At 32.5% G+C, this 27,141-nt stretch overlaps 3 protein-coding genes across 4 annotated transcripts; 2 read left to right on the top strand and 1 right to left on the bottom strand.

Annotated features, from left to right (window-relative positions):
• Positions 1 to 269: 269 nt before the first annotated feature.
• Positions 270 to 27,139, bottom strand: LOC123716759 (RING-box protein 2). Its single transcript, XM_045672648.1, has 2 exons — positions 26,861 to 27,139; positions 270 to 516 (listed from the first exon to the last, which is right to left on the bottom strand). Exons 1-2 carry the CDS (start codon positions 27,012 to 27,014, stop codon positions 335 to 337), a joined length of 336 nt encoding a protein of 111 aa, XP_045528604.1. The 5' UTR covers positions 27,015 to 27,139; the 3' UTR covers positions 270 to 334.
• On the top strand, positions 14,577 to 20,433 carry LOC123716757 (facilitated trehalose transporter Tret1-like). 2 transcript variants are annotated; one of them, XM_045672645.1, is made up of 4 exons: positions 14,577 to 15,018; positions 17,104 to 17,562; positions 18,162 to 18,275; positions 18,524 to 20,433. In XM_045672645.1, exons 1-4 carry the CDS (start codon positions 14,944 to 14,946, stop codon positions 19,772 to 19,774), a joined length of 1,899 nt encoding a protein of 632 aa, XP_045528601.1. In that variant the 5' UTR covers positions 14,577 to 14,943; the 3' UTR covers positions 19,775 to 20,433. The 2 variants fall into 2 exon arrangements, with proteins under 2 accessions (XP_045528601.1, XP_045528602.1); XM_045672646.1 differs by lacking the exon at positions 14,577 to 15,018 and adding an exon at positions 16,966 to 17,017.
• On the top strand, positions 23,139 to 26,183 carry LOC123716758 (facilitated trehalose transporter Tret1-like). The gene is made up of 3 exons (XM_045672647.1): positions 23,139 to 23,309; positions 24,006 to 24,125; positions 24,201 to 26,183. The coding sequence occupies exons 1-3, from the start codon at positions 23,223 to 23,225 to the stop codon at positions 25,452 to 25,454; spliced, it is 1,461 nt and encodes a 486-aa protein (XP_045528603.1). The 5' UTR covers positions 23,139 to 23,222; the 3' UTR covers positions 25,455 to 26,183.
• Positions 27,140 to 27,141: the final 2 nt, after the last annotated feature.

Raw genomic sequence — 27,141 nt, 5'->3', positions numbered from 1 at the left:
TTATATATTTATGTATAATTTAATTACATCTTTAAAAAAATCAATGGCAACAACCCTTTTAGGTCTGGGACTCAGATTTCTGTATCTGTTTCCTCACGATGTTTTCCTTCACCGTTCGAGCGAGTGTTAAATGAGCAGATAGAAAGAAAATCCATTGGTGCACAGCTGGGGATCGAACTTGAAGCCACTAGGCCAACACTGCTCAAATTAATTATATCTTTAATTAATCAAAATATATAAATTCATTTTGGGATTTAAAGTAAAAAAAGTTCATAATATTTCAGTTTATTTTTTTAATTTTTCTTACAAAACACATGCGTGCCACACAGATCCATTATTTGCCCATTCTCTGAATGGACCACTCTTGCTGACAAAGCGGGCAGCGATTATTTTGTTTCACCCACAACGACATACAGCAAAAGTGGAAGCTATGGTTGCACTCTCCCCATACGACGACACAATCTTGTTTACCATACGAATCCTTCTTACTTTCACCCTGACACCTCAGGCAGGCATCTGAAACAAAAATCTTGCTGTAATCATGACAAAATCATATTACATTAGAATATTGTAACACTAGGATCTATACAGAAAGTCACGTAGGAGAGATTAAATTATTTCCGTTCAGTAAATTTTCCATCTCGTGAAATCACATGTAATTCACAGAGATATTAACAAATCATTAAAAGTGCTATACAATACGGGAGTAAAATTTATTGCTAATCATGTTACTAACAATTATTTCCAATAGCGGTGATAATTAGTTTGTTGTTCGTTATGGCGCCAACATTAATTTAATTTTTAAATTATAGGGCTTCAATCTTTAAGTTGTTTTGTATTAGAGTAATTTAAACTGCGTCAACAAATCATATAATTACGCAATTATACAAGACTTCAATTATATGAGAAGTTTTAGCAATTGTCACAATTCTATATCTGAATTTTTATTTATGAGTTGTAAAATAATATGCTTAAGGAATACAAAAACATATGACGTTACAAATTTTGTCTGGCCATTGATACTGTTACAATTGAAAATTAACAAAGTATTATATTTGAATTTGGAATTTGTCATTTTTATATGATTGTTCATTGATTTTCTTATTTTGGCGCCAATATTTTGCGATATCAAAATGGAGTGTGGTGATAAAGAGAACCGAATCGCTGTAATTGCATTACACAAAGTAGGTATGCAATTGCAAATGCAATTTTTAAAACTGTCCATACACTTGATATTAGTAAAATGTTTGTGTACCGGGCTATAAATAGGTACAATGAGACCTCCTCTGTTGGTGACAAAAAAGATGTGGCCGTTCACGTAGTGTTCGTACGAAAAATTTGGTCAAAGCAGTAAGGGTAAGAATTCGAAGAAATCCTGTCCGAAAGCAAAAGAATTTATCTCCGGAGATGAAGATAACACCTAGAACCATGTCGCGTATTTTAAAAGGTCACTTAGGACTTGTAACCTATAAGAGACGTACTAGTCTGTACGTAATTTAAAAAAGAATAGGGTGGTAAAACCGAAACAACTACTGAAGCAGTACGCAAAGGGAGGTCACAGAAAAATTTTGTTTACGGATGAGAGAATTTATCCGTATTTAAACCGTATTTATACTCAAATCTTTAAGGAAGCTTTCCAGTTAGTCAACAGATTGTAACGTGGGCAACCATTCAGTGATGGTTTGGTGGGGTATTAGCTATGAAGGATTGACTGAGCCATACTTTTAGAAAAAGGTATCAAAACATCGGCACAATTGTATCAAGATACCATTCTTGAGAAGGTAGTGAAGCTCCTTTACAACACCATGTTTAATAATCAAGTCCTTCCAGCAAGACTCGGCGCTGGGTCATAAAGCTCGGTCTACGCAGTCTTGGTTGGAAACGAACGTTTCAGAATTCATCAGAGCTGAAGACTGGCCGTCGTCTAGTTCCGATCTTAATCCGCTGGATTATGATTGGGCTTGCTCTTGACGCCATGATAATTTGAAGTCCCTAGGACAATCCGTACGATTAGCAATGAAGAATTTTCCCATGGAGAGTGCGTGCTTCTATTGATAACTGGTCTCAACGTTTAAAGGACTGTATTGCAGCCAATTGAGACCACTTCGAATAAGGTTTTTATGTTTTCAATTGTTTTCAATTTGTGTATTAATTAATTGTATACTGTAAAAGTAATGTGTTATTTGCAAAGAATTTTTTTTTCTTTGTTTCAGTATTTATGGCAAGACTAGGTATAAGGAATTTTAAAAAAGCAAATAATAAAACACATTTATGTATAAGATGTATGGAACTATAAACTCAGGGAAGGTCCCAAACCCATACCAATAATACAAAATCTGTTTAATATAGGAAAATTTTCTGCATTCAGATTCTGAAATATTACAGAGAATAACGAATTATGTTATGATTTATGTATGTCGTCAAAGAGAATTGAATTACTTTAAACACCGCGATCATTTCTCTGAAACAACCCATAGGATTAGAAATGATGAAGTTTGTCATGGAGCATCTTATATTAACGCACTTAACACACTAGAAATATCATTGTTGCAAATACAGCATAATTTGTAGTCGAAACTCCAAAACTCGAATAATTTTCAAAACTCAAACCTCTATTAGTTGAAACGGCTTTCAACTAATAGAGGTTTGAGTTTTCGCCACCTCTGTATCTCGAACAGAGTAATGCCTTATTTTACAACCTCTCGTAACTCAAAATTAGGAGGAATAAATCTTAACCTCTACAAGTCAAATCAAAATCCTCTATAAGTCGAAAACTGACATTTTGGCGTCTCCCTTTTAGTTCGAGTTATTGAGGTTCTGTTGTATATAACAGTATTAATACATATGTAAAATGTAGCCTTATTTCCTTGAAACCACTTCATACCATTGGTAAGATGCTAATTCAAGAAAATGATGTGGGTATCATTACCATACATCGATACATATTAAATCAACATAGAAAAAATGTATTTGCATATCGTTTATGTGAAAAATGTTAAGCGAATTAGACATGTCGACTTTCTATTTCATGATCAACCTTCAATTAAACAGGTTAGAAGAATTCAAAATTAAGCTCGTTACTATAATTATTAATATGACGTTTCCGGATTTGATTTGGGTTCAATTATGCGCCCATTCTGTAGGCGAAGAAGGGATATAATCCAGTTTTACTTTAACTTACAGTTAGCTTCTGTTGCGTCATCGTCACTAAATATGGCCGAAACACATACCTAACATAATATGACATTTGACAACTTACGTCATGTTAATAGTGATATGCAAGCGAAATTGGCAGATTTTCTTTTATCTACTCTAGAAGTAACAAGTAACTAGGTATAAATCTGTACTTTATGTATAAACGACAATATATATGTATGCCCCAATAAAAGTCAAGAAATCATTAATTTTTTAATATACCTATATATCCTTTTTGTTGCTTTAAATTGTTATTTTAAAACTCACGCCAAATAAGCATTGCCTGTTCAAATTAATAATTCAAATAATATAAATGACGTATTTAACATAATTTCTCCGGGAAACGAACCTAGGACCGTATAAAAGTATATAAAATCACCATCACACCCAAAAATTATATTGTTATGTTTAAATTTCGTCAGCACGGACGTCATCTAAACTTCACCCCCATGATAAGTCTTATGATTAACATATTTATTTAGTTTTATTTAAATAGTCATAAAATTATACACTTCATTTAAATTTGTATGTTATGCATGACATAATGTAAGTTATCCTTAACTAAGTGCGTGAGGAACGGACAAGTGCGTCAGCAACAACCTAAAACCGCGAAGGCAGCAGAATGAAACATTACGTCCTCAACATTAAGACGTACACGTAAGATAGTACGAGAATCTCTTGCTTCTCTCATCTGCTATCTCACTGATGGTAAAGTTATAGATTGTTGATTTTTATTACTGAGGTCCTCATGCCAATGACAGTATATAACATTAGACGCAATCACATCTTGTTTAATATGAATTTTGGGTGTTTGTTCTCAATATTGACTATTCAGAATTGATAATTTAATTTACACTTGAACATGCGGAACATAAACAGTTGCTTCTAAAAATTATGACTTCAATGTTTTCTTTAGTAGATATTTGTTCTACATTACACTTAAACTGAATTGTCAAATTAGTAAAATATGTATATCACATTTTTTTTAATGGGCATATCTTGTTATTTCTATCATCCCTTTGCCATTTAACTCTAAATAATAATTGTTTCACGAGAACCTTACCAATCCTTGTTATATGAGCTAATTAATTTAGCTATATTGACAAAGATAACTATTGAAACGTTATAGCCGCAGTAATAATAGTGTCTTTGTGTATAAGCAACGAAGAACGTCACATAAATATTATGAATTGGCATGCCAGCCTTATTCGTATTATATCGTAATACGATCCAGAGTTTTCTTTGGCAGATGAATTAACAAAGTTTGACTTATATAGTTTCAGAATGATCCATGACGGTAAATTTGCTCTCTTTTTATGGAAGTACCAGAGAAATCATGAGTTTTGGTCGAGTCGAATAAGTCGAGAAGTTTAGAATATGAAACTCAACTTTGAAATCGATTAAAAAAAACAGATTTTTTAAAAGTTTTAGCAATAAAAAAAACAATCATCTTTTTCCGTATATAGTCTGTCTTTCTCGTAAGACTAAATTGATAAATTTCTTGAATGTGATTCTCGCGTATATGAATTTCGTGATTTTAATTTAATAAATATTTGTTAAGTTCCGTGTGTACCACTATGATGAGGTTGGAATTTTTTGCAATGTAAGGTCGTAACGACTGAAGTCACCATCCCTTTTCGATAAAGACGTAACAAAATATTTATATCGGAATCTTTCGCTGAGTTATTCAACAACAAAATGATTCTCCCACACCGCAGTTATACAGAAAACTTCAAATATACGAAGGCTATACAATTGATTGTGTACTAATTATATTTTTATCTGTTTTGCAGTCATTATTTTACCTGTGAAGCAGCGTGTGTCACGACTTTGACAAGAAAACCAAGTGTTGTATGAAGAATAAACGGCTAAATTATCTAACTATAACCTTCAGTGACATAATCTTTTCTATCGGGTTACATTTCATAGAACATGAAAGGGTTTTTAGATTTCACATATTTTCCATACATATTCATGACATCTTGTCATCTTCATGGCATCTGGTATGCATATGTAACAAACAAATACTGGCTAATTTACGGAGGAACATTTACATTTCGAGACAGCGTGTAAACAAGAAAATTAGAATTTGTCTGACACTTTTATTAAACTAACAGGGGCAAACGGGCAGGAGTCTTCCCTGATGTCAAGTGATATAGGCCGGGAAAGCACTCGCGAGCCATCTGGCATTGAGAGTGTCCATGGGCACTTTATCACTTAACATCAGGTGAGCCTCCTGCCCGTTTGCCCCCTGTTCCATAAAAAAAAAAAGATTTTCATAGTACTAGGTACCAAATGTTTATAGCTCCATTCTACTGCACGAGCACACATACACCTAACCAACGAATAAGCAATTAAATCAACAATCACGATTTACACTTCCACACACAAACATATTTGAGCCTATCTATGTGTGCAGTGTTACAATATAAACTTTGAGTGTGTGTGTACTAAGATACCCGGCCAGTGGTACAAAACCTTACTGAAAATATACACAAGGTCGTTAAACGAGAATGAATCATAAGGTTTAACCAATATTGGTGCGTCAAAATAAATATGTTTAACAGGAAATTTCCTTTACTTGTGTGCTATATTTGTTAAATGTGTTAACATTCACATTAACTTATGGTTTAGTGCGTAAGGATCCCATAAATTCCCATAGGTTAAGACAGCAGACGTATTTTTTACCGATTATTTTACATTTAGAAATATAGGTCCTTCGTGTACACATCAAGTACTAACTAAAAGTAAAGGTTAAGATAATAGAAACGTCTAGAATCTTCTATTTAATTAATTATTAAACACGTTCGAGGCTGTCCATCCTTGAGTCGTTTCGCACATTGGGAAATAACTATTTAACTTGACCTTTTATATATATATATAATAACTATTTTTTTATATTTATGAATTTAGTTTTATTAGTTAGTGCAGAGAATTTGTAAATTTGTGGAAATATATTTATCCGCCTTCCAAACTCTAAGAGAAGTTATCATTTCGACGTATAATTTAGTTTTTTTATTTCGACGTATAAATTAGTTTTGTTATTTAATAATCTTAGTGCATATAGAGGTGTGTTGCCCAGGCCCACTTCAGGAATCCGGGTTAGCGATTCGATACTTTGCTAGACACCAAATAAATTTAATACGTGAGCTTAGTTTCAGTATCAAATATTTTTTTAAATTATAAAATTAGTTTATCTTTTTAAATAATACCCTTGGTTACGTAATTACCGCGTATGGCGTGTAAATTCTAAACGCCTTTCACAGTGGTAATCGTAAAACGTACATGCTTTGTATTGGGCTTTCCTTCATAATCAGCTTGATTAGAATTCACTTTCCTTTTCAAAACTTTCCAAAAGAAAATGTATTGTCCACAATACCAAAAAAGGTAAAGCCAACCTCTTAAGTCTTTCCCTCCACCTTTTCCGATGAAGTGTACTCGCGGCTTCTTTTATATCACATATGTCTAGATTTGTAAATGAACACAAGTAGGCGATAGATATATATATCCTCTTTCCTTGTTGCAGTCATATTCATCTAAGCTCACAAAATTAAACTCGAACGCTTAATGTCAACTTTTAAAACGGTCTACATTATTTTCGTTGTAACCGAGCTAGATTTGTTTTTCATATTTTGTAATTTAAGTCTACGTTAGTTTGATAGATGTCTTACTTTATTTTGATTAGAACTTGTATTTTTCTAGCAATATTTTTATGTATGTTTTAAGTATCTATTATATAACCAATAAATAAATAAACTTCTTTCTTATTTTAGTTTCATCTATATTCACGAGTCTTGAGTCGATCCAATAATTATGGTACAGGATTAGAACCTTATAAAAAAATCCAATTTAATAATGTATGTCTTTGGGTACTTTGAACACACCTATTACATTATTTGTTTATAGTATATAAAAATATTTATTATACAATTTTTCTATTTTCCTCGGACGAACACGAATTATTTGCATAATTCGCCAATATTTTGGGTTTTAGCTAACTACAATGTAATTTATATATGTATGTCAACATTTTCCACCATACCAAAGAGGAGAGAAGAGAAAGACTTTGACTTTATTTAGTAATAGTAACAATTTCTATTCTCTTTAAAATATTAAGTTGTACTTTGTTTATCTTTTATTCAGTTTTCTTTTTATTGATCAATTAATGTGCTTAATTGAATTATGTTTTCTGAGTCGTATATTTTGGTAAACAATGTAATCTGTTATAAGCTTTGTATATTGTCTAATAGTTTTCTTTTATAATAAGTATATGTGTAGCTGTAAGATTACTTAAAATAAGTATATGTGTAGCTGTAAGATTACTTAATTACACTATCTTAATGAACAACAAGCGGAAATAAATAATTCATTTATTGAAGTAGTACATGTGACTACTGTACTACTGCAACATCTCCCAACAATGATTACATAACGTATTACTGTAATAAAGTAAATAAAACAATATTTACAAAAAGATTATACCAGTATTGGAAAATATTATTTTTAATTATTTCAATTCAGTATGAAAAATAATGTATTATTGAGAAATTGTATATATTAAAAATAACACGTAAATAATAATTAATTTATAAAAAAATAAAATATAATAATAAAAAGTCACGTGGCACAAAACGGTCATAGTCGAGTCATAATTTGTATATGGCATATATATTTGAACTTAAAATTAAAATATGAAAAGCTGCTAACTGCGATAAACAAGGAAGTAAGGACTTAACAAGTTAAATTTATTTTAGGATGGTCATATATGATGCACTTTCACATTATGTATATTCAATGTTAGTTTTAAACTAATGTACCGTTTACAATAATTGGTTTACCTTTGCAGCCGGCGAGAGAATCTTTGCTTCGTGAATTACGGCTATACGAAGTTTATACAAACTCATGATAATTTTCACATAAGAACTTGATGTTTGTTTACGAGTTAACAAGCATGGTAACTGAGGCGTTATGACGGCGTAAACTTATGAATATTTAAAACTTAGAAGTTAGGACATTTTTTATAGGTTCTTTATATAAATACATTGTAATAATTTATAAAATGTATTGTATGACGTTTTCATAAATTATAGATCCTAAATTACTTATACCTACTAAAAGAATATATAGTTGTTTTTGACATTTTTTACTTAAGATATCCTATACGGGAGTCAAGTTTGGTGGCGGTTATTGAAGGGTTGTATGTATGTTAAATGAAACTCTTTGTTTGAAGCTGGGTGTCAACTGGCTTCAATCGTTTAAAAGTGGGGCTGCGACGCAAAAAACAAGACTTATTTATCAGTTTTTAAATATAAGTGACACATGAATATAAGTATAGTCGACTTATTGGACATTATCGGAAACGAGAATGTTATATTACGCTTTATGAGTGTAAGAAAGTAAAGTCTTAATTTTGGCTTCAAGTGTGCAATGATTGCTAACATTTGGGTTACATAGGTAACATAACTCGGGAACAAATAATTCTGTAGAACTTTTTTAGTTTATTATCTGTTTCTTAGTTTCAATTTTATTTAATCGGCTATTAACCATCCTCCTCCTCTTGTGCAACTAGATGTTTCATAAGAGCCTGCAAAGGCCTATTTGTAATAAAAAACTTTTGATTTTATGTTCCGTAAGCTCGTTTGCCATATAAAGCAAAAGTAAAACAATGAAAAAGTAACCAATTAGTTTACTAAGTAATTTAATCGTATTGATGTAAATGTATAACGTTTACAGAATGCTCTACGCCAGAATAGTGAAGACCGTTTATTTTTAAAATGGTTATAAACCAGAAATAGCATCAGTCGCCAGGACCTATCCTTATTTAGTTCAAGAACCAGTTCAGTCCGTTTTTATGAGCTAAGCCGGCGAATCACGATAATTTGTTCTCTTTTAAGTTTTTCTAGTCTTTGTTTATTGTAAAACATGAAAATAATTAATAAAAATGTTGAATAGAGACATTATGTTAGAATATTAATACTCACATGTAGTGTGGAATGAAACGGTTAGTCTTGTCTGAAGTTTTAATGTTTTGTCCCGATTATTCACTTGCAAAGACACGAAAGTTAAGGAAAAAACAATATATATTTGAGAATATTATAGCGTATACATACGAGAGTATACCTTCGTTCCGATCTGACGTTTTTATAAATAAATCAGTCTCATTGTACTCTTTTAAACAATTTAAATTATTATTGTAACTTTTACGTTTTTAACTCATGGTTTTCTTCAAATAAATATTTATTTTAAATAACAAATAAGCACTCTCCGCGTATGCAGGAGCTTAACCAAATAATGCTTTTTTCAACTCGAAACTTAGCCAAGTAACAAGAAAGAATTAAAATCTTGAATATATATTATAGTAATTGAAATAAGGATATAGACAGCAAGTACATAAGCGATTCAGACTTTCCTGTTACATTGCAATTATTATGTTATTTAGCATAATAAATATTAACAAACTATTATCATCCAATAGTTTTATTTCTGTTATTTCGTTCTGGATTGAACTCAAGGTCACCGGACACGCCATGTCTAATCAGTGGTCAGCAAAAAAAGATATCATGCGATTGCCGCACGTGAGACGCCTCATGAGGTATATTATTGCTAAAAAGCAGTATTGTTAAATTAATAACATTATTTATTTACTGTGGTCTCGCGCGGCTTTACACAGACAATTGTGACGTGGGTTAATATAGCCTACAAAACTCACATGGCTATCTTTTGGTAGAAGAATTTTCCAAATCGGTTTAGTATATAAAATCTAAAATTTATTTGATCATCACTATGAACTTCAATATTTTCATTTATTTCACTACCAAATGAAGAGATCACCCTTCTACAACCTTATAAACTTTACGCTTATGATCGTATTTAAAATTAAATAAAAAATGACTACCAATTTCCAAATCAAGAGCGTAGAGACTCTGGAGAGAACTGTGGAGACGCAACTCATTCTTATGTAGGTACTAAAACTAAACAATAAAAACTGTTATTAACTCAACCTAAACAAGTACAACCTCCAAATAAACCTTAATCACCAGCCCTTAGCCAACCCTGCACTCTGAAATCATCCGTGACCAAAGATGAGCAAAGAGAAGATAAATCTTTTATAGCATAAGATATAATTTTAAAAATGTGTTAGAATTAACTAATGCATCATAGGGCCTTAGTATGAGACTAAAGAAGACATGCCTGTAAGGAAACTTAAGTATAAATTCTTAATATTGGTAGAGATATCCTATAAGCTAAGTAAAACCCGTTACTACGTACATTTCATAGAGATTCTGATACCTTCAAAGTATGTATTTGATTCTATGTTTCGCAAAATCGGCATCCAAATTGGGCCTCAACCTTATTTGACGTCATAATGAAGTTATTGCAATACTTGAATATATAATTAGTTAATCGGCTCTTTAGAATGAACCCTGATGACATCTATTGATTTGTTGATGGCCCAGTGTATGTAACAATAACTTTTAAGTTTAAATAAAACCGCATAAATATATTTTATATATATTGTATTATACATATCTATATAACTATGATGAAATCACTTAAAATTTATAAGTGCAGTATGTGGCAATATGTTGCCGACGCGAGTTAACAAATAATTAATTAACATAAATAATGTTAAGAGTTATCAGTTATCTATAAATATAATATTAATTCATTTGATTTCCGGTATTCCCACAGTAACAATAATATCTACATACTTACGCAATACATAAAAACTAAAAACAATGAGCAATTATATAAAAAAACACAATAATATTTTTTTATATAAAACACGTACATAAATTATAAGATGGTCATTATAGATGAGAGTAAACAAAAGATGCTTGGTTTTTTTTAAAGTGATTTTTCGGCACATATTCTCAAATAAAACATATATGTATACGATGAAAGAGTTTCGTAAATTATAGTAAATACAAATTGTATTAGACCGAGGAATTTGAAATAGTTGGGTTTGTGTTGTATAAAGAGATTCTTATTATTGTATGTTAGTAACGATTCAAAACTTTTAGACCGATTGATTAAAATCACCATCATTAGAATTATCTTTCATTAACATAGCACAGTTATTTAGAAACATTTTTAAGACATGCCTAACTATGCAGATATGCTCCGAGTTTTGTTTGCTTTTCGGATCGGATAAAAATACGTCCTCTAACGAAACACTCGACCTGTCATTATCTAATATAAAACCCGATATCAATGTCTTAATATTCGAAATTGTGGCGCAAACTTCAAAATTGGACGCATTGGACGTTCGCAACTGATATATTATAGATTAATGATACATGGAAGTTACATGGTCGCCCTACTGCTGAGTCATTAAACTTTATGAATACATATCTATATAAATTTTATTAGGTCCGTGATGAAAGGGTTCAAGACAAGGCCTTTCACGTTCCAGACATGTTACGGTTAATATAATTTATCTATTTTAAAAGATACTTTTGAATAGATATAATTAACGAGGCTTTTATAGGACATTCATAACACTTGCAATAATCGGTAGGTACGAGACATTAGTGTTTTCAAATAATTAATATAATTATTAGTTAAAATATGGTCCGCTTCTTTTCCTTGCTGACCACGACGCAGACAAGATCTACCGCATTTGCCACGGACAATGTTCAGACCTCAGAGGACTTGTTCATACATCACACCTATGTTGAACTAACTACCCACTGAAACGGAAATACGAACCAATTCGACTTATGATCCTTCAAGAATAGAGCAACATAACATCAGATGAGCCTCCTGCCCGTTTGCTCGCTGTTCTATAAAAAAAAGCTACAGACTGTATTCAGTCTAGTAGCTGTAGTAGAGTGTAGGTAAAATGGATACATTTTCTACACATTAAACTATTTCTCCACATTCGTTTCCTGAATTATGACGTAAGTGAATATAAGGTGAACGGGGCAATAAACTGCCATTTTCCGATCATCCACTGACGTCAGAAAATATAACCAGTGTTAACTTTTCTTCACATAAGCGTTAAATTTGGCAACATTTTTATTTGGCTTCAACAGAAATAGTTATATTTTACTCAATTTAGATAAAACCATTATGAATTGTAAATCTAAACCTTCCTTAAAACGCGAACTAGAAAAACTGGATTAAAACCTATTTAGTAGTTTTTAAGTTTATCGCATTTATACAGACGCGGCAACTATAATGAAATCAATTACTAAGGGTAATACTTTCCCCTGGGTTATGATGGAATTTTTTAAAGAGTTTTATCTTATTTAAAGAAAACATACGCCGGCGAGACGCGTGACGCATGCGCATTATCAGTGATGAATCTTTTATCAGTTATTTCGGAAATAAACCAAATAGGACGTATTTTTAGACGAAGCATACGAATCTGCACTTTCTTATCTGTACCAATTTTTTTATCAGTGCTATCCTTCACAGCGTATGTAAACATATATATATAATCTGAGGCTCACACCTGAAAAGGTTTTACAACCTTCTGTCTGCGCCTCAGATTTCTGTATCAACAGATATGTTCATGTATGTATGATCATGAAACATCATGATCATCAAATAGGCTAAGAGATGGGGCTCAGGCTCCTGTGCCTGACACACGCCGTCGACATTTTTTGGATTCCATATGTTGTTCCTCCTGATGTTTCCTACACCGTTCGAGCGAATATTAAAGCGCACGTAAAAGAAAGTCCAAAATGTTGGTTTATTATTTATGAATTCGCTTTACCTTATTCGTTGTACTTAATTAATATGATTCCATTAAATGTTCTATAGGATTATTAAAACCCTTGAACTGATAGGTTAAAACATCGCAATCGTTACAACAACGACCACCTAAGTGGACACACTCGTTATCAATAACCACCGGACTTTCTTCAAAAGCATTCCTCGGAACATTCGAGAACGACAGGGCTCACTGGCGCACGGCAATAGTTTTGTTCCATTGATTCATTCAATTCGATACAGAATTTAGATGTATGCGGTTGTCTATGCGTGTGTGCGATTCACGCGTTCACCATAAAACTATGCAACCCCAGCATTGCGTACACGTCTTAATGTTTTACGGAATATTATAGTTATACAGAGCACAAACTATTAGAAAGACTAATAACAAACTTTAATTGTTACCTCATATTTCAATTATTGCACTACTATTGCATGTCAGTATTTGGGGTTAGATGACGCACGTGTGACGAGGCTTGTGTGTGTCTGGAGGCGGGGCGGCCAGCTGGCAATTGGCCTCTATGGCATGTCAACTTCCAATCTATCTCCAATGCGCACGTGACGTAGAGCACGCACCACTGCAGCCCATATTCTACATTTGAATTTTACGATTTCTTGAACTGCATCGTGAAGTTGAAAAAACGAATCTTCATTTCACGCAGACTGACTAAGTTTATAACTTTATTTAATGTATACCTTGTAATAAACTCTTAAATAAAGCAGATTTACTCAAAGCCTTAACTTCTTAGGCCTCAACTTCTTAAATATATTAAACAGAAGCGCCATGTAAGAGCAATCAAACCATTAAGGCAATTGATCAAATTGAATGTTGCACGCAAAAGGCAAAACCAGAATGACGCGTGCGTCCCGCCTCCCAGACTGCCTTTCAATTGGAGTACCATAGGATAACTAACATTATTTATTTACTATTGTTTACATATATGTATATAAGTTATGACCAGGTATAATAAACAATTTTAAACACGCCTTTATAATGAACAATATCGTTATGACTTACATGAAACCGCTATATTCATCGTTCAATATTTCATTAAATAACGGTAAATATTATTGTACTCAGTATTGTAAAACATCGATTAATCTATGTGCTTTAATGTCTTCGTATTATAACTTTATATATAATAATATTAACCAAGCTCACCTAATTTAAGGGAAAATATTTGCTCAAGGCTCAAGAAGAATGTTTACCCAATTCGGTATTTTAACCAAAAGTTATCATGCACCGTTCATATACATTAAAAATAGCCGACAGTCATGGACAGTGGCATTACGCAAAGTTTGACAATGTTATTAACTACGTACCTAAAATAGAACTTAACTTTAATAACCAATAATATTCATTTTCCACATAAAAGAGCACGATAAGTGTCTAATAAATGTTAATACATAAGGATTAGTTAGTCTAATACTATAAAATTTACATTTCTAACACATACGAACATTTCAAGTAATATTCAGTTGCAGAGATGGAAATTCGTGTGTGCGTATTAGGAAAATGCACACATGTCTACTACGTGAACGCACACAGTGAAACTGCTGTAACACGTTTACACGGGGGGAAAGGGAGGGGGCGGCAACGCTCTACCAAGTCGCTATATAATACTGCGCTGCCATCTGCAAGTTTCAATAGATAACTTGAACTCTGAAGAAATCGGTACGCGCTACCAACATTTCGCTTGTTGGTCCAAATAAATGTTGTGCCCTTACGAACGGCGCGGAATAGAAAATTCCCTTGAATGAATATATATTTAATAGTACAATTTTAAGTGCATGCTTCAATATCAGGAAGTACAGTTTTAGTTCGAGCTGCGATCGTTTCGCGGTAACCGCATACGACCTTAATAACTTTTAACAGTAGTGATGTGTACAATTTTAAAGTGAAATTCACGTATCTGGATTATAAAGACAAAAAGTTTCGAAAAGTTTCTGTAACTTAAAGTGATCTTCTATAACTTCAGCGTTCGTTAGAGGAAATAGGATTTGCAAGTACAAGAAACTAACGACAAGATGAGTTTTAACAAGAACAATCCCAACCCCATGGGGAAAATTATGGGTTACTTAAAACAACTTTCCACCGAAATGGTGAGTACCACTCTTTAAATTAATACAACCTTGGTGTAACCGTTTGGCCTAGACTGAATTATAACTCTGTTTACTTGAATATTTAACGTCGCTATACTGATTGCATTTCGCGACTCTTCAGAAAGCTCTGGAAAGATACTCAGTGGAGCCGGCAGCCGGTCGATTGTTTCTCCGTTGCCTGGCAACCACTATCAACAACAAACAATGCCATGCAGAAAAACACTTGAAAAATAAAACTAATTTTTTATACACATAGTATATGTATAGTGAAATATACCCAATAAAGGCAACTGAATTAACGAACATAAAAATGTACTAAAAGTATTAGTTTAAAAGGTTAATAAAATACATGAATACATTAAATATTATCTACTTCATGAAAATTCATTATTTGATGCATTAAACACTCTTGTTTTTTTTAGTATTTCATAATTTCATTATAAATGGCTTTTTCGAACAATTCGTTCATATTAAATGTAGTAATAAATTATGAACAATTCAAAATTATTAAAATCACTTAATTTACGTAATAATTAAATAACAATTATCTTAAATATTGTGCAAAAACCGTGACAGTGGCGCTACGGCGTTTCTGGAAACTACGCAAATCTGTAAACGTTGATAACCACGAGGTTTAATAGAAATCCAATAGAGGGCATTATTTACATTAAATTTAAAAGAAACATCAATAACCGCTAGTTTTCATTGCAATTTCGCAAATTAGTCAAACGATATGGTACATACGTTATGTGCTGTTGCGCCCCATAGAAAATTCATAAACATAATTTATAATTTGGGTAATAAGGAATCGTAAATATAAATATTACAATAAATTATATATATATATATATATATGTTTTTGTTTACTAAGAAAGACGTGTTCCTTGTTTTAATAACACATAAGTCTAGTAACTGCTGGTAACGCGGACCACAGGCTGATGCGCTTACGCCGAATTATTAAAGGGCCGCGGCCAAGAGGAGACCTTTGATAAAAGTCAAGGTTACTTCGAAAGTTATAAATAATATCTTGGAATCTTTACCTTTATTGAACCCGGAACAACAAATGATTTTAGTGATAAGAATAAAAGCAGAACTCATGAAATTAGACAAATACAAAATTTGCGACAATTATAGTAAAAAAATATTCAAAGTTTCTTATAGCCATGTAAATTTATCAATATTGTTAATTTAATAGTTGACAGTTCTAGAAGGACCATGATATGGTCATTAAAAATGTAAATATAAATATCTATATTTAAACAAGTCTCTCGTACGCATGAGTGTGACTCGTGACCTAAGGGCTGCCTGAGGGATTGGAATAATTAAAATATTATTTACGTATAGGGTTTCCTGATAAATAGGATTTTGTCTATGGCCTATATTATCTACTGATCTGCTAAATTGATTTTGACAATTTTGTCAAAAATGTCAATTTTGTAATCATAATCGCTATCAAAAATTATGCATAATGCAACTAACGACTTAAGAAAAAGCATTAGTTACAATACTTTTTTTAATGAATTCGAGGTACACTTTCATATTTTTGAAATAGACAACAAAAATACCTAACCATAACAAAACCTTAGTGAAAGAAATATGGACCATTTTGGATGGTGCGAAGCGAAAGACTTTGTTTTGGTTAAATATTTTATAAACACCATTATTCTGTGACAGGAATAAATGATAACATCAACAATCATTTGTATCGGAACACCTAAACGACGTTCATTATTTTTCTGGTATAGGAGCGCTTATGTTGTGCTTACATAGGAAGGAAACTAGTGATCCTGTTATGTCTAAGTAAAATTACAATTTTCCGAGAATGAGGTCAGGGTATTCGTTATTTACCTAAGGTTATCGTCAGCATGCAAAGACCATATGGTTCGTAAGCATACTGTTGTGACCCCAGAGATGTTAAGTTCAAACCTATTTATCTTGGCTTACGTACATAAGATAGTAAAATGTAATAAATGGGACATGTTTGCGGATATCGATGCCAGTATGTATTGTTTAGCGGTCTCGTTTACTAAATATTTGCTAATAAGGGTCGCGTGAATAAGATAATATTTTTTTTACTCTTTAAAGGGTGGAAGCGACCAAGGTCGGCGAGTTCAAAACGACGAGGAGCGACTTTACCGGACACGTGGTCCTAAGTACGCCAGGGTCCCATCTAGGCCTACTCTCTCCGCTTCGACGACCTGCACATCTCTAGCAACATCTTGTGGCTCCCAGGGAACCCTTTCCCCCAACTACGCAACTATACCAGAAATTGTATCAACTGAGAGCAGCAGTGAAGACGAACCGGACTCACTTGAAAATACTCGCCGCCACTTTCAACAACTACGCCAAATAAGTTTAGGAAACGAATTCAAATACAAGATGGAAATGGAAATCCAGAGCGCAAAAGAGGATAACTTGCGCAACTCTGTGCCATATGTAAAGCAGTTGAGTACGGAAAATAACAAAACGAAAGCTGACTATACAATAAATGGCGATGGACCGACATTTGGGGCTGCTCCTCAGGCCCTTTATCTTTGGACTCAGGTTAGTTTATTCATGTTTTAATACGTAATAGTTAAGATTACTATCGAAGCTTTTAGAATTCATATATATGCGATAAAAACGCAATTAAACGGGTGCATATTACATGCGCAGTTAACTTCAGCAATTTGTCCAGCATAGCATTCCTAACTTTCATTGTTTTAACTCAATGCATTGTGCAATAAATAAATACAAAAACGCAGTAAGTGAGAGAAAAATCATAAATATTTTGAAATCGATAATATAACCACATATAAAACAAGTATATTTAGATCTAAAGTTTGAAAATCGTAACAACCTATAGTGACTTGAGTCAAGAGTGATGCAACTGAACTAGTTTTGTATGCTTAGGGGTGAACCATAAAATACTCGTAAACTTCGAAATAACCTTCCACTATTACTTAGCCAAACATAGAAATGTGTACAATGCATGCCCATGAAAGCTCAGAACTTTTGAGTCAGCTTTTAGGACCGACGTTTTGCGAAAAACAATTGTAATTTATAAACATGACAAAGCTATTTCAGGTTAAAAATACTTTGTCTTGCTACATACTCATAGAGATTAATGTATTTAATATAATATTTTTTTTATATATTTATAGGTATTTGCTGCGATTGCCGTATCTATGGGTTCATTAATCGTCGGGTTTACATCTGGATATACCTCGCCCGCCCTACCTAGTATGAACGCCACATTAGCCATCACAAATGAAGAGGTAAATGTCAATTACTCTAAATTATACATACGCGTTTCATAAATAATATGTGAAAAAATTAAAACTCACACACATGTGACAGACATAAGCTGTGTGATTCAGACGTGGAGAGCTAAAGGACAAATTTTCACTTTTGAAAATATAAAATGTTTTTTTTAAATCTTATATCACAATCCCATATAAAATACCCTTAATCAGGAGTACTAATTATTATGAATGATTACTAATTATTATTTTCTTTATTACAGAGCAGCTGGGTTGGCGGCCTAATGCCCTTGGCAGCACTAATTGGAGGTATTGTGGGCGGTCCACTAATAGAATATCTTGGACGGAAGAAAACAATAATTGGTATTGCAATACCGTTTTTCCTAGGCTGGATGTTAATTGCTACTGCTTTTAATGTATTTATGGTACTTGCGGGTCGTGCATTCTGTGGTATATGCGTCGGTATAGGAAGCCTTGCTTTTCCCGTATACCTGGGAGAAACGTTACAACCGGAAGTAAGAGGTGCCCTAGGGTTGCTTCCAACAGCTTTAGGAAACACTGGAATCCTTCTGGCGTTCTTTTTTGGAACATATTTGAACTGGTCTCACTTAGCATACTTAGGCGCAGCTCTACCAGTACCATTTTTCCTGCTTATGCTAGCTGCACCAGAAACGCCAAGATGGTACTTCACAAAAGGCCGAGCTGAAGACGCACGAAAAGCTTTACAATGGTTAAGAGGACGAAACACAAACATCGATAAGGAATTGACAGCTCTTGCACTCTCGCAAGAGGATTCAAACAGATCTGGCGGAAATGCGTTGGGCCTAATATTTTCAAGGAAGTATATGCGTTCAGTTTTAATAGCCTTAGGTCTTATGTTGTTCCAACAACTTAGTGGTATCAACGCTGTAATATTCTATGCTTCCACAATATTTAAAATGGCTGGCAGTACTCTTGATGAAAATGTATGCAGTATAATTATCGGTGTTGTAAACTTTGTGTCTACATTTATTGCAACAGCCATTATTGACCGCTTAGGAAGAAAAATGCTTTTATATATTTCTTCGGTATCAATGATTATAACCTTAGTAACACTCGGAGCTTACTTTTATGTGAGAGCTGTTGGAATTGACCTCAGTGCATACGGTTGGTTACCACTAGCTTGTCTCGTGATTTATGTTTTGGGATTCTCAATTGGATTTGGACCTATTCCGTGGTTAATGTTGGGAGAAATTTTGCCATCAAAAATTCGTGGTACAGCCGCTTCACTTGCGACAGGTTTCAACTGGACATGTACATTCATTGTTACGAAAACATTCCATAATATTATTGTTGTTATAAAAATGTATGGTACATTTTGGTTATTTGCTGCTCTATGTATAGTTGGACTATTTTTCGTTATATTTTTCGTACCAGAGACCAGAGGCAAAAGTTTGGAAGAGATTGAGAAGAAATTAACTGGTTCACGGAGAATTCGGATAAATAGTAGCAAACAAACACAAAACGCGTGCTAGTAAAGGATAAGTTAAAGGAATGTTAATGTTGAATGATTATCCTGTGCTGTGTTATATTTTGTAATAGGGACGAAATTGAGTGGGCATTTGCAGCATACAACATTATGCTTGCGAGCGGCGTTTGAAGACTGATATGGATTGTATTTAGCTAATATTTGTAAATATAGTTATTTAGATGAATAACTGTCATAGTTCCTTTTGATTTATAAAATTTGGTAATAGGCTAAGTGTAGCTTATATCTAAACAAATAAATTATATGAAAATAGCCCAGTACATCATGTAACGTACAAATAAACTAAGTTAATTCATAGAATAGGTAAATCTTAGTGGCATTATTCACATCATGACAATTAGTTTCGTAACCAAATAATGTATTCTGTTTCAAATACTATGTAAGTAGTAAGTAAGTAGTCCGAAAATCCAAATCTCGCACTCTAGTCCAGAGCACTATCAAGAACTGTACAGATACAAGATTCGAGTTTTGGTATGAACTTTGATGAACTTTGGTATTTGAAACAGATAAGCTGTATGTTAAATTAGTGTTTAGTGTAATCTATGGATTAGTCCGTAGAAAAGTCTAAAGAATCTTATATCTGACTCCGTATATTACAGAGGCAATATTTATTTGTTATATTTTAATAAAATATTTGGTACTAAATATGTTTTTTTTATTTATATACTTACATTGAGATTGTTTGTTTAAGGAGCTTAGAAGATGAAAACATCAGAGTTTAACATTTATATATGATTCACTTAACAAAGCAAATCTTTAATATTCAAAGCAGCAATTTTAAAAACTTTATTCTCAAAATTATCATTAACGCAAATAAGCGTAGGAGCTTAAGTTAAGTCGCGCTCGCCGTCTACTCATGCAAATTTTCGAGAAGAATTTCATTACATTTTTTTCAAATTTTACGATGTTGTACACGTTTAAACTATTTTTTTAGTAGCAGATACAACTTATTTTGAAGTCTATTTAAAGTTACAATAACTCAGATTTTTACTCCTTTAATCACTTTTAACACAAACATTATGAACGAAATATGACGTTATAAAAAGTGTAAATATTCTTCCGCAATCTCGGACGTTTGGCAAGTGGCCGGGAAAATGTAAAAAAATACAATATCTTCACATTTTTTTAATACTTTATTTACATTTAAATTATTATTATTATATTTTATGTATACCAGATTCATAGATTAACTATTCAACTAGCTTTTTAAAAAGTTTAATCAATCATAATTCCTACAATCAATGCTTTTATAGAACCTAGAAAGGATTTTTTACCCTACATACAAAATAACAATACAATGCGAAAATCTTTTTTTTTTGTATGAGTGATCGTATAAATATTAGGTTGGGGAAAAAGGCTTTTCGTATTATAGTGTAAGAACGTGTAAGATGTTGTAATAAAATCTATTTGGCTATACTATTAGTATCTGGCTGGTTTTGGTATCATTAAAAGTTTAAATTTTAAAGATGATAATCCAAATTCAAATTAGGAAAGTGTGTTATTTTTCCCACTGTCAAGATGAAGAAATTCGATACAGTTTAAAATTTTACTACAAAAAAGGTAAAAATGCAAAGCAAGCCGCTGTGAGAATTGCACAAATTTGGTTTAAGCGTCTTCAATCCGGAAATTTTGATGTCAAAGATGCACGTCGTTCTGGCCGCCCTATTACGGATAAAATGGATGCCGTTTTTGAAAAAGTGGAGCAAGATCGGCATATCAGTAGTTACGACGTAGCTGAAGAACTGACAATTGACCACAAAACTGTTATGGCACCTTTAAAAAAAACTGGGTAAACAAAAAAGCTCGATATTTGGGTACGTCACGAGCTCACTGAAAGAAACCTAATGAACCGTGTGTACTCATTTGTGATTCTTTACGACGTAATGAAACCGAACTATTTTTGAAGAAGCTGATAACTGGCGATGAAAATTGGATTACGTACAACAAGAACGTGCGAAAAAGGTCGTGATCAAAGGCCGGTCAGGCTTCACAGACTGTGGTGAAAGCCGGGTTAACTCGAAAGAAGGCGATGCTTTGTGTGTGGTGGGATTGGAAGGGCATTATTAATTATTAACTGTTACCATCAGGCAGGACCATCGATTCTGAACTCTAATGGGAACAACTGATGAGATTAAAGCAAGAAATTGAGAGAAAGTGGCCGGAATAAATCAACAGAACAATGGCTTTTCATCATGATAACGCTAGACCTCACACATCTTTAGCCACTCGGCAAAAATAAAGAGAACTTTTGGGAGGTTAATGCATCCGCCGTGTCACCTTGCGCCTTCAGATTTCTTCCTGTTTCGGTCTCTTCAGAATTTTTTTTTAGCGTCAGCTTAACAACACGAGAGGACTGCCAAAAATTGTCGCGGTATTTTGATTAGAAGCCTCAAAATTTCTATAGCAATGGGATGATGCATCTTACCTACAAGATGGCAAAAAGTTATCGAACAAAATGGTACCTACATACTTTAGTTAAATGTAAATAAACTATATAAAAAGTGTTGTGAATTTTTTTTTAAATGCGAAGAAACATTTCGGCCAACCTATTATATAATGGTAACTACTTATATGCCTAGACATATTTGCTGATATAAAATCTTGACATTTCGTTAGCTAATTATTAACTGAAGATGTCATTGTCAAGATTAACTACAACCAGCCAATTCTATAGTTTGATTAATTATACTTAAAATGCAAATGCAATTTCAAGGTCAGTGTCTTGCAAATGTTATAGAAGACAGTATTTCCTAACAATAACTTTAAAACAGACGCGTTAATTTGCGCCGTTTTTGCAGAGATTTCGGCAAAAGACCATAGCTGAGCATACTTAATACTTATTTATAAAATATAACATTGCTTTTTTGGAGGTCCTCTGTTAGGTTATATTAAACGGTATTGCTAAGTATCTCTTCATCAAGTAGAGTCCACAAACATGACAGTATGGTTAGCAAAAAACGTTATATATCTATATATAAAATCACATTAAACATAGATGTTAAATCATTAATTGTTCGTAGCTGGAATTGTAGATGTCTAAGAATTAACAGATAATTTTAAACGTTGAAAATAACTACAAAACCTTATTAACGTATCTTTTTAAATGAAATATAAAAATAACACTCCCTGCATTATTTATACATTAAATCGTCGGTGAATAATGAATCAAATTTAACTGTACATTATTGATTATCCTTAAAATAATATTTAATGTATAATTGTCAGTACATTTTGCAAATGACCAATGAAAACATTGTTTTGATGGTCCAACCTCGGAATCCAATCAGTTTTGTCAATCAATTTGTGTTCATATAAAATACGACGGTCGCCATAAGACAGACTCATTTGTACTTTTGTACATGAAGGTTTCACATCTTATGCGAAAATAGAGGAAGGGTTCAAAGTTTTTAAATTGACGTAGTTAAACACTAAAAATGAAGATTTTAATGAGAGCTGATACACACTGTAGTATCATAGTGGGTGAAAGTGACTATGGCAAACCAAAGTATACATTTTCGCAGGTAGGTGTCAAATTTTATTTCAATAATTTTAAATATATAATAAAATCATAGAATATTTAAATAAAAAAAGGTTTTCCATTTAAAATATACAACACTACTCCCGTTATTTAAATACAAGTATTTTGACTGGTTAATAAATATTAATCGATATTACCTATTTACTTTAGGTAGTAAAGTACTTGACATCTTGACGTAATTATTGTACATTAGTCAAATAAGGAAACCTCATAATTACAGTATCTTCCTGCTTGTAAACATTTTATTTTGTGGGTGTGTCCGTTTTTAATAATGAAATGTATAACATATGTGCCTTTTTTGAAAACTGTAATAAATAACAATAATGACTTGTTTATTATTATTTTTTAATTAATTAATAATTTGAGAGGGCATATCAAGTTTTTGTTGTTGTTAATACTTTATTGTCTTCGAAACATGAGATCTCATATTACCGCATACTACGTGTGCAATACATCTGTGATTTACTATGAGACAAAGTGGACACAATCATCGTCGATTGCTTAAATTGACGATAGGCATTTTGCTTATGCTTTGCAAATTAACATTATTTATCTAGAATAAGAGTCTGTTTCAAACACGTCATGATACTAAAGTATTAACATTTTGTTAATAGTAATAATTATTTAGAAATATTTAATTTTATTATATTATAACGTAACTATTTTTATCAATTTTTAGGTACTGGCAGCTATTGGAGTCTCGTTGGGTTCAATGATAGTTGGTTTCTCTTCAGCTTACACTTCACCAGCACTTGTTACTATGAAAAATTCAACAACTATTTCGGTGTCCGAAGAAGACGTAAGTAGGCCGTTTATAACATCTATGAATGTTTATGGATTGACATTGGGAATAATAAAAAAAAAATATTTTCAGGCAAGTTGGGTCGGTGCGTTACTACCTTTGACTGCAGCGATCGGGGGTATTATCGGTGGACCTCTAGTAGATTACTTAGGACGTCGTAGAACGTTAATACTGACTGCAATACCATTTGCTATCGGATGGATTTTGATAGCATCAGCAAATATTGTCCAGTTGGTACTTGCGGGACGAGCAATATGCGGTTTATGTGTTGGAATTGCATCATTAGCTTTTCCAGTTTATCTAGGTGAAACCATTCAGCCAGAAGTAAGAGGCACATTAGGAATATTGCCTACAGCAATCGGAAACATCGGAATCCTCATATGTAACGCAGCGGGTAAATATTTAGACTGGTCAACGCTGGCGTATTTGGGGGCTGCTCTCTCTGTTCCATTTCTTGTCTTTATGCTGCCTTTACCAGAAACGCCGCGTTGGTATTTATCGCAAAGTAAGACAGAAGATGCCCGAAAAGCACTACAATGGCTTCGAGGAAAGCATGCAAAGATTGATAAAGAAATGCAAGATATAGCTCTATCCGATGCCGAGATCCAAAACCAGTCATCGTTTAGAGATATTTTTGATAAAAAATATCTAAAATCGATTTCAATTTGTCTCGGTTTAATGACTTTTCAACAATTCTCAGGGATAAATGCTGTCATATTCTATACGGTAGGAATATTTAAAATGACCGGGAGTTCTGTAGATGAGAATTTATCCGCGATTATTGTAGGTGTCGTCAACTTTGTATCAACATTCATCGCCACAGCAATAATTGATAGAGCGGGTCGAAAATTATTATTGTACATTTCTTCAGTTACAATGACTATAACACTAATGATATTAGGTACATTTTTCTATGTTGTTAATTTAGAAGCGACAAGTCTAGGTTGGATACCACTTACATGTATAATGGTTTATTTGCTTGGATTTTCATTAGCTTTTGGCCCAATACCATGGCTTATGATGGGTGAAATTCTACCTGCTAAAATAAGAGGAGCTGCAGCTTCAATGTGTACTTCATTTAATTATTTATGTTCATTTATAGTCACAAAAACTTTCTATAACCTCGTAAAAGCGATAGAACCATCGGGTGCATTTTGGTTATTTGGTAGCATTTGTTTTACAGGATTATTTTTTGTGATCATATGTGTGCCTGAGACCCGAGGAAAAAGTCTCGAACAAATAGAAAATAAACTTACTCGTAGGCGTAACAGATCACGAAGATTAAGTTCAATAGTAAACATTAAACCTCTGCCAAGTGGTTGTTGATAGTTTGTTTGTTTTACTACATAAATAATATAAGTAAAATCAATGTATATGCAAAGGCGTTTTAGTAGCTTTAAGCTACTAAACGCCTAAATAATAAAAATAAATTAAACCAGTTTCTAGTCTAAGCCTACATTTATATCTATTCTAAAAGCAGTTGTTTTCTGTATAAAGTTTGATAGCTCTCAAATCTGCATTGTTTAGATACCAACTAAATTGAGTAAGTATCTTTAAAATTTAACGACATTATGAAAAAGGTGTTAAATATGAAGTGCTCATTTCAAGTTACTAACTGGACAGTATAGTATAACACAGAAACAATTAAAATTGTTCGGTATAAGCAAAGTAATTAAACATTAATTCATTGTTATTTAACAGATGTCAAAGTTTGTGTTAGTTACAGTTGATCTTTGAAACATGTGCATGAACTACTACTGAATGTTTACCTTGTAAAATAATGTTATATGCATCAGCAGTAAAAAAATTAACATTTTATGTTAATATGGTGACTTCCTCAAACATTTCTATAAAAATTATTTGAATTAATAAAAAAAATATGATGTGTAGTATATTTACACTAAACTAAACAAGAAACAAACAAAATACAGTCATCCAACTTCAATATAAAAAATGTTAAAATTATCAAGTTTCATGAACTGTACCAATTGTTCTAAAGAACCTGCTTTCTAAATATATCTTTATAAGCTTAGAAATAAACCAAAAACATATTACAATATAGTTAAGTGTAGTTATTTATTACTGTTTTGTAAAGTAGTTGTAATATAAATATGTAAATATAATAGAAGTTGAACCATTCCAATGTTATATAATTTATAATTATCAGGGTTTAAGTTACTGTCCTTATTATTTTCTTTATTTGCTGCCAAGTGTGCTTAACATTTCTAGAGTAAGATTATGTAGAAATTTAGAGTGACCCTTCATTATAAAATACAATATTTTTAACATATGATTCATAGCTCTTAGTCTTAATTAGAAGATAGAGGAAGGAGAAATAATTTTTCAAGGGATTCAGCCACTTTAGCATCACTTTATATATCTCAATACAGTTTTATATCCATAAACAATGCAATGAACATTAATATGTAGAACTATAAGGTATTTCTGCCTAAACCTGCAGTCACTAAAACAATAACTCTTTTGCCAAATTTTCAATAGTGATATAAAAGTGAATACAAGTGTGGTTAACTTCTTTTATGACTGATAATTACCATTTTGTCTGGGTGGTAGGGTGTCTACCCAGAATCACATAAGTTTCAGAACTGAAGGCGCATAAATACTGGGATCAGTTTTGAGCTGACTTAGGGCTGTTTATTATTGTATATTTGTTTATTAAAGTAAATATTAATACCACCGTATATTAAAATAAGGTAAACGATAATATGACTCACCCATAACCTGGACTCTGCATATAGCACAAGTATCACACTCGACATCCCAACTCCACATAGCTACAGCATTCCATTTCTTAAGAGTAAACATCTTATCTGGTTTTTGGCTATCATTGTCACCTTTATCTAGTGCTTCACAATCTTCACCAGACATTTTAAATGCTATTTAACGTAGACTACTTACTATAATTAAATCATAGACTTTTATTAACACAATATTGACAGTAAGTTTCATGAAATTTTCAAACGATTAAAAAACAAGTTTTAATAAATCTGAGAGT

Source organism: Pieris brassicae, chromosome 11 (assembly GCF_905147105.1).
Source record: "Pieris brassicae chromosome 11, ilPieBrab1.1, whole genome shotgun sequence".
NCBI lineage: Eukaryota > Metazoa > Arthropoda > Insecta > Lepidoptera > Pieridae > Pieris > Pieris brassicae.
This window is presented reverse-complemented; position numbering and strand designations above follow the sequence as displayed.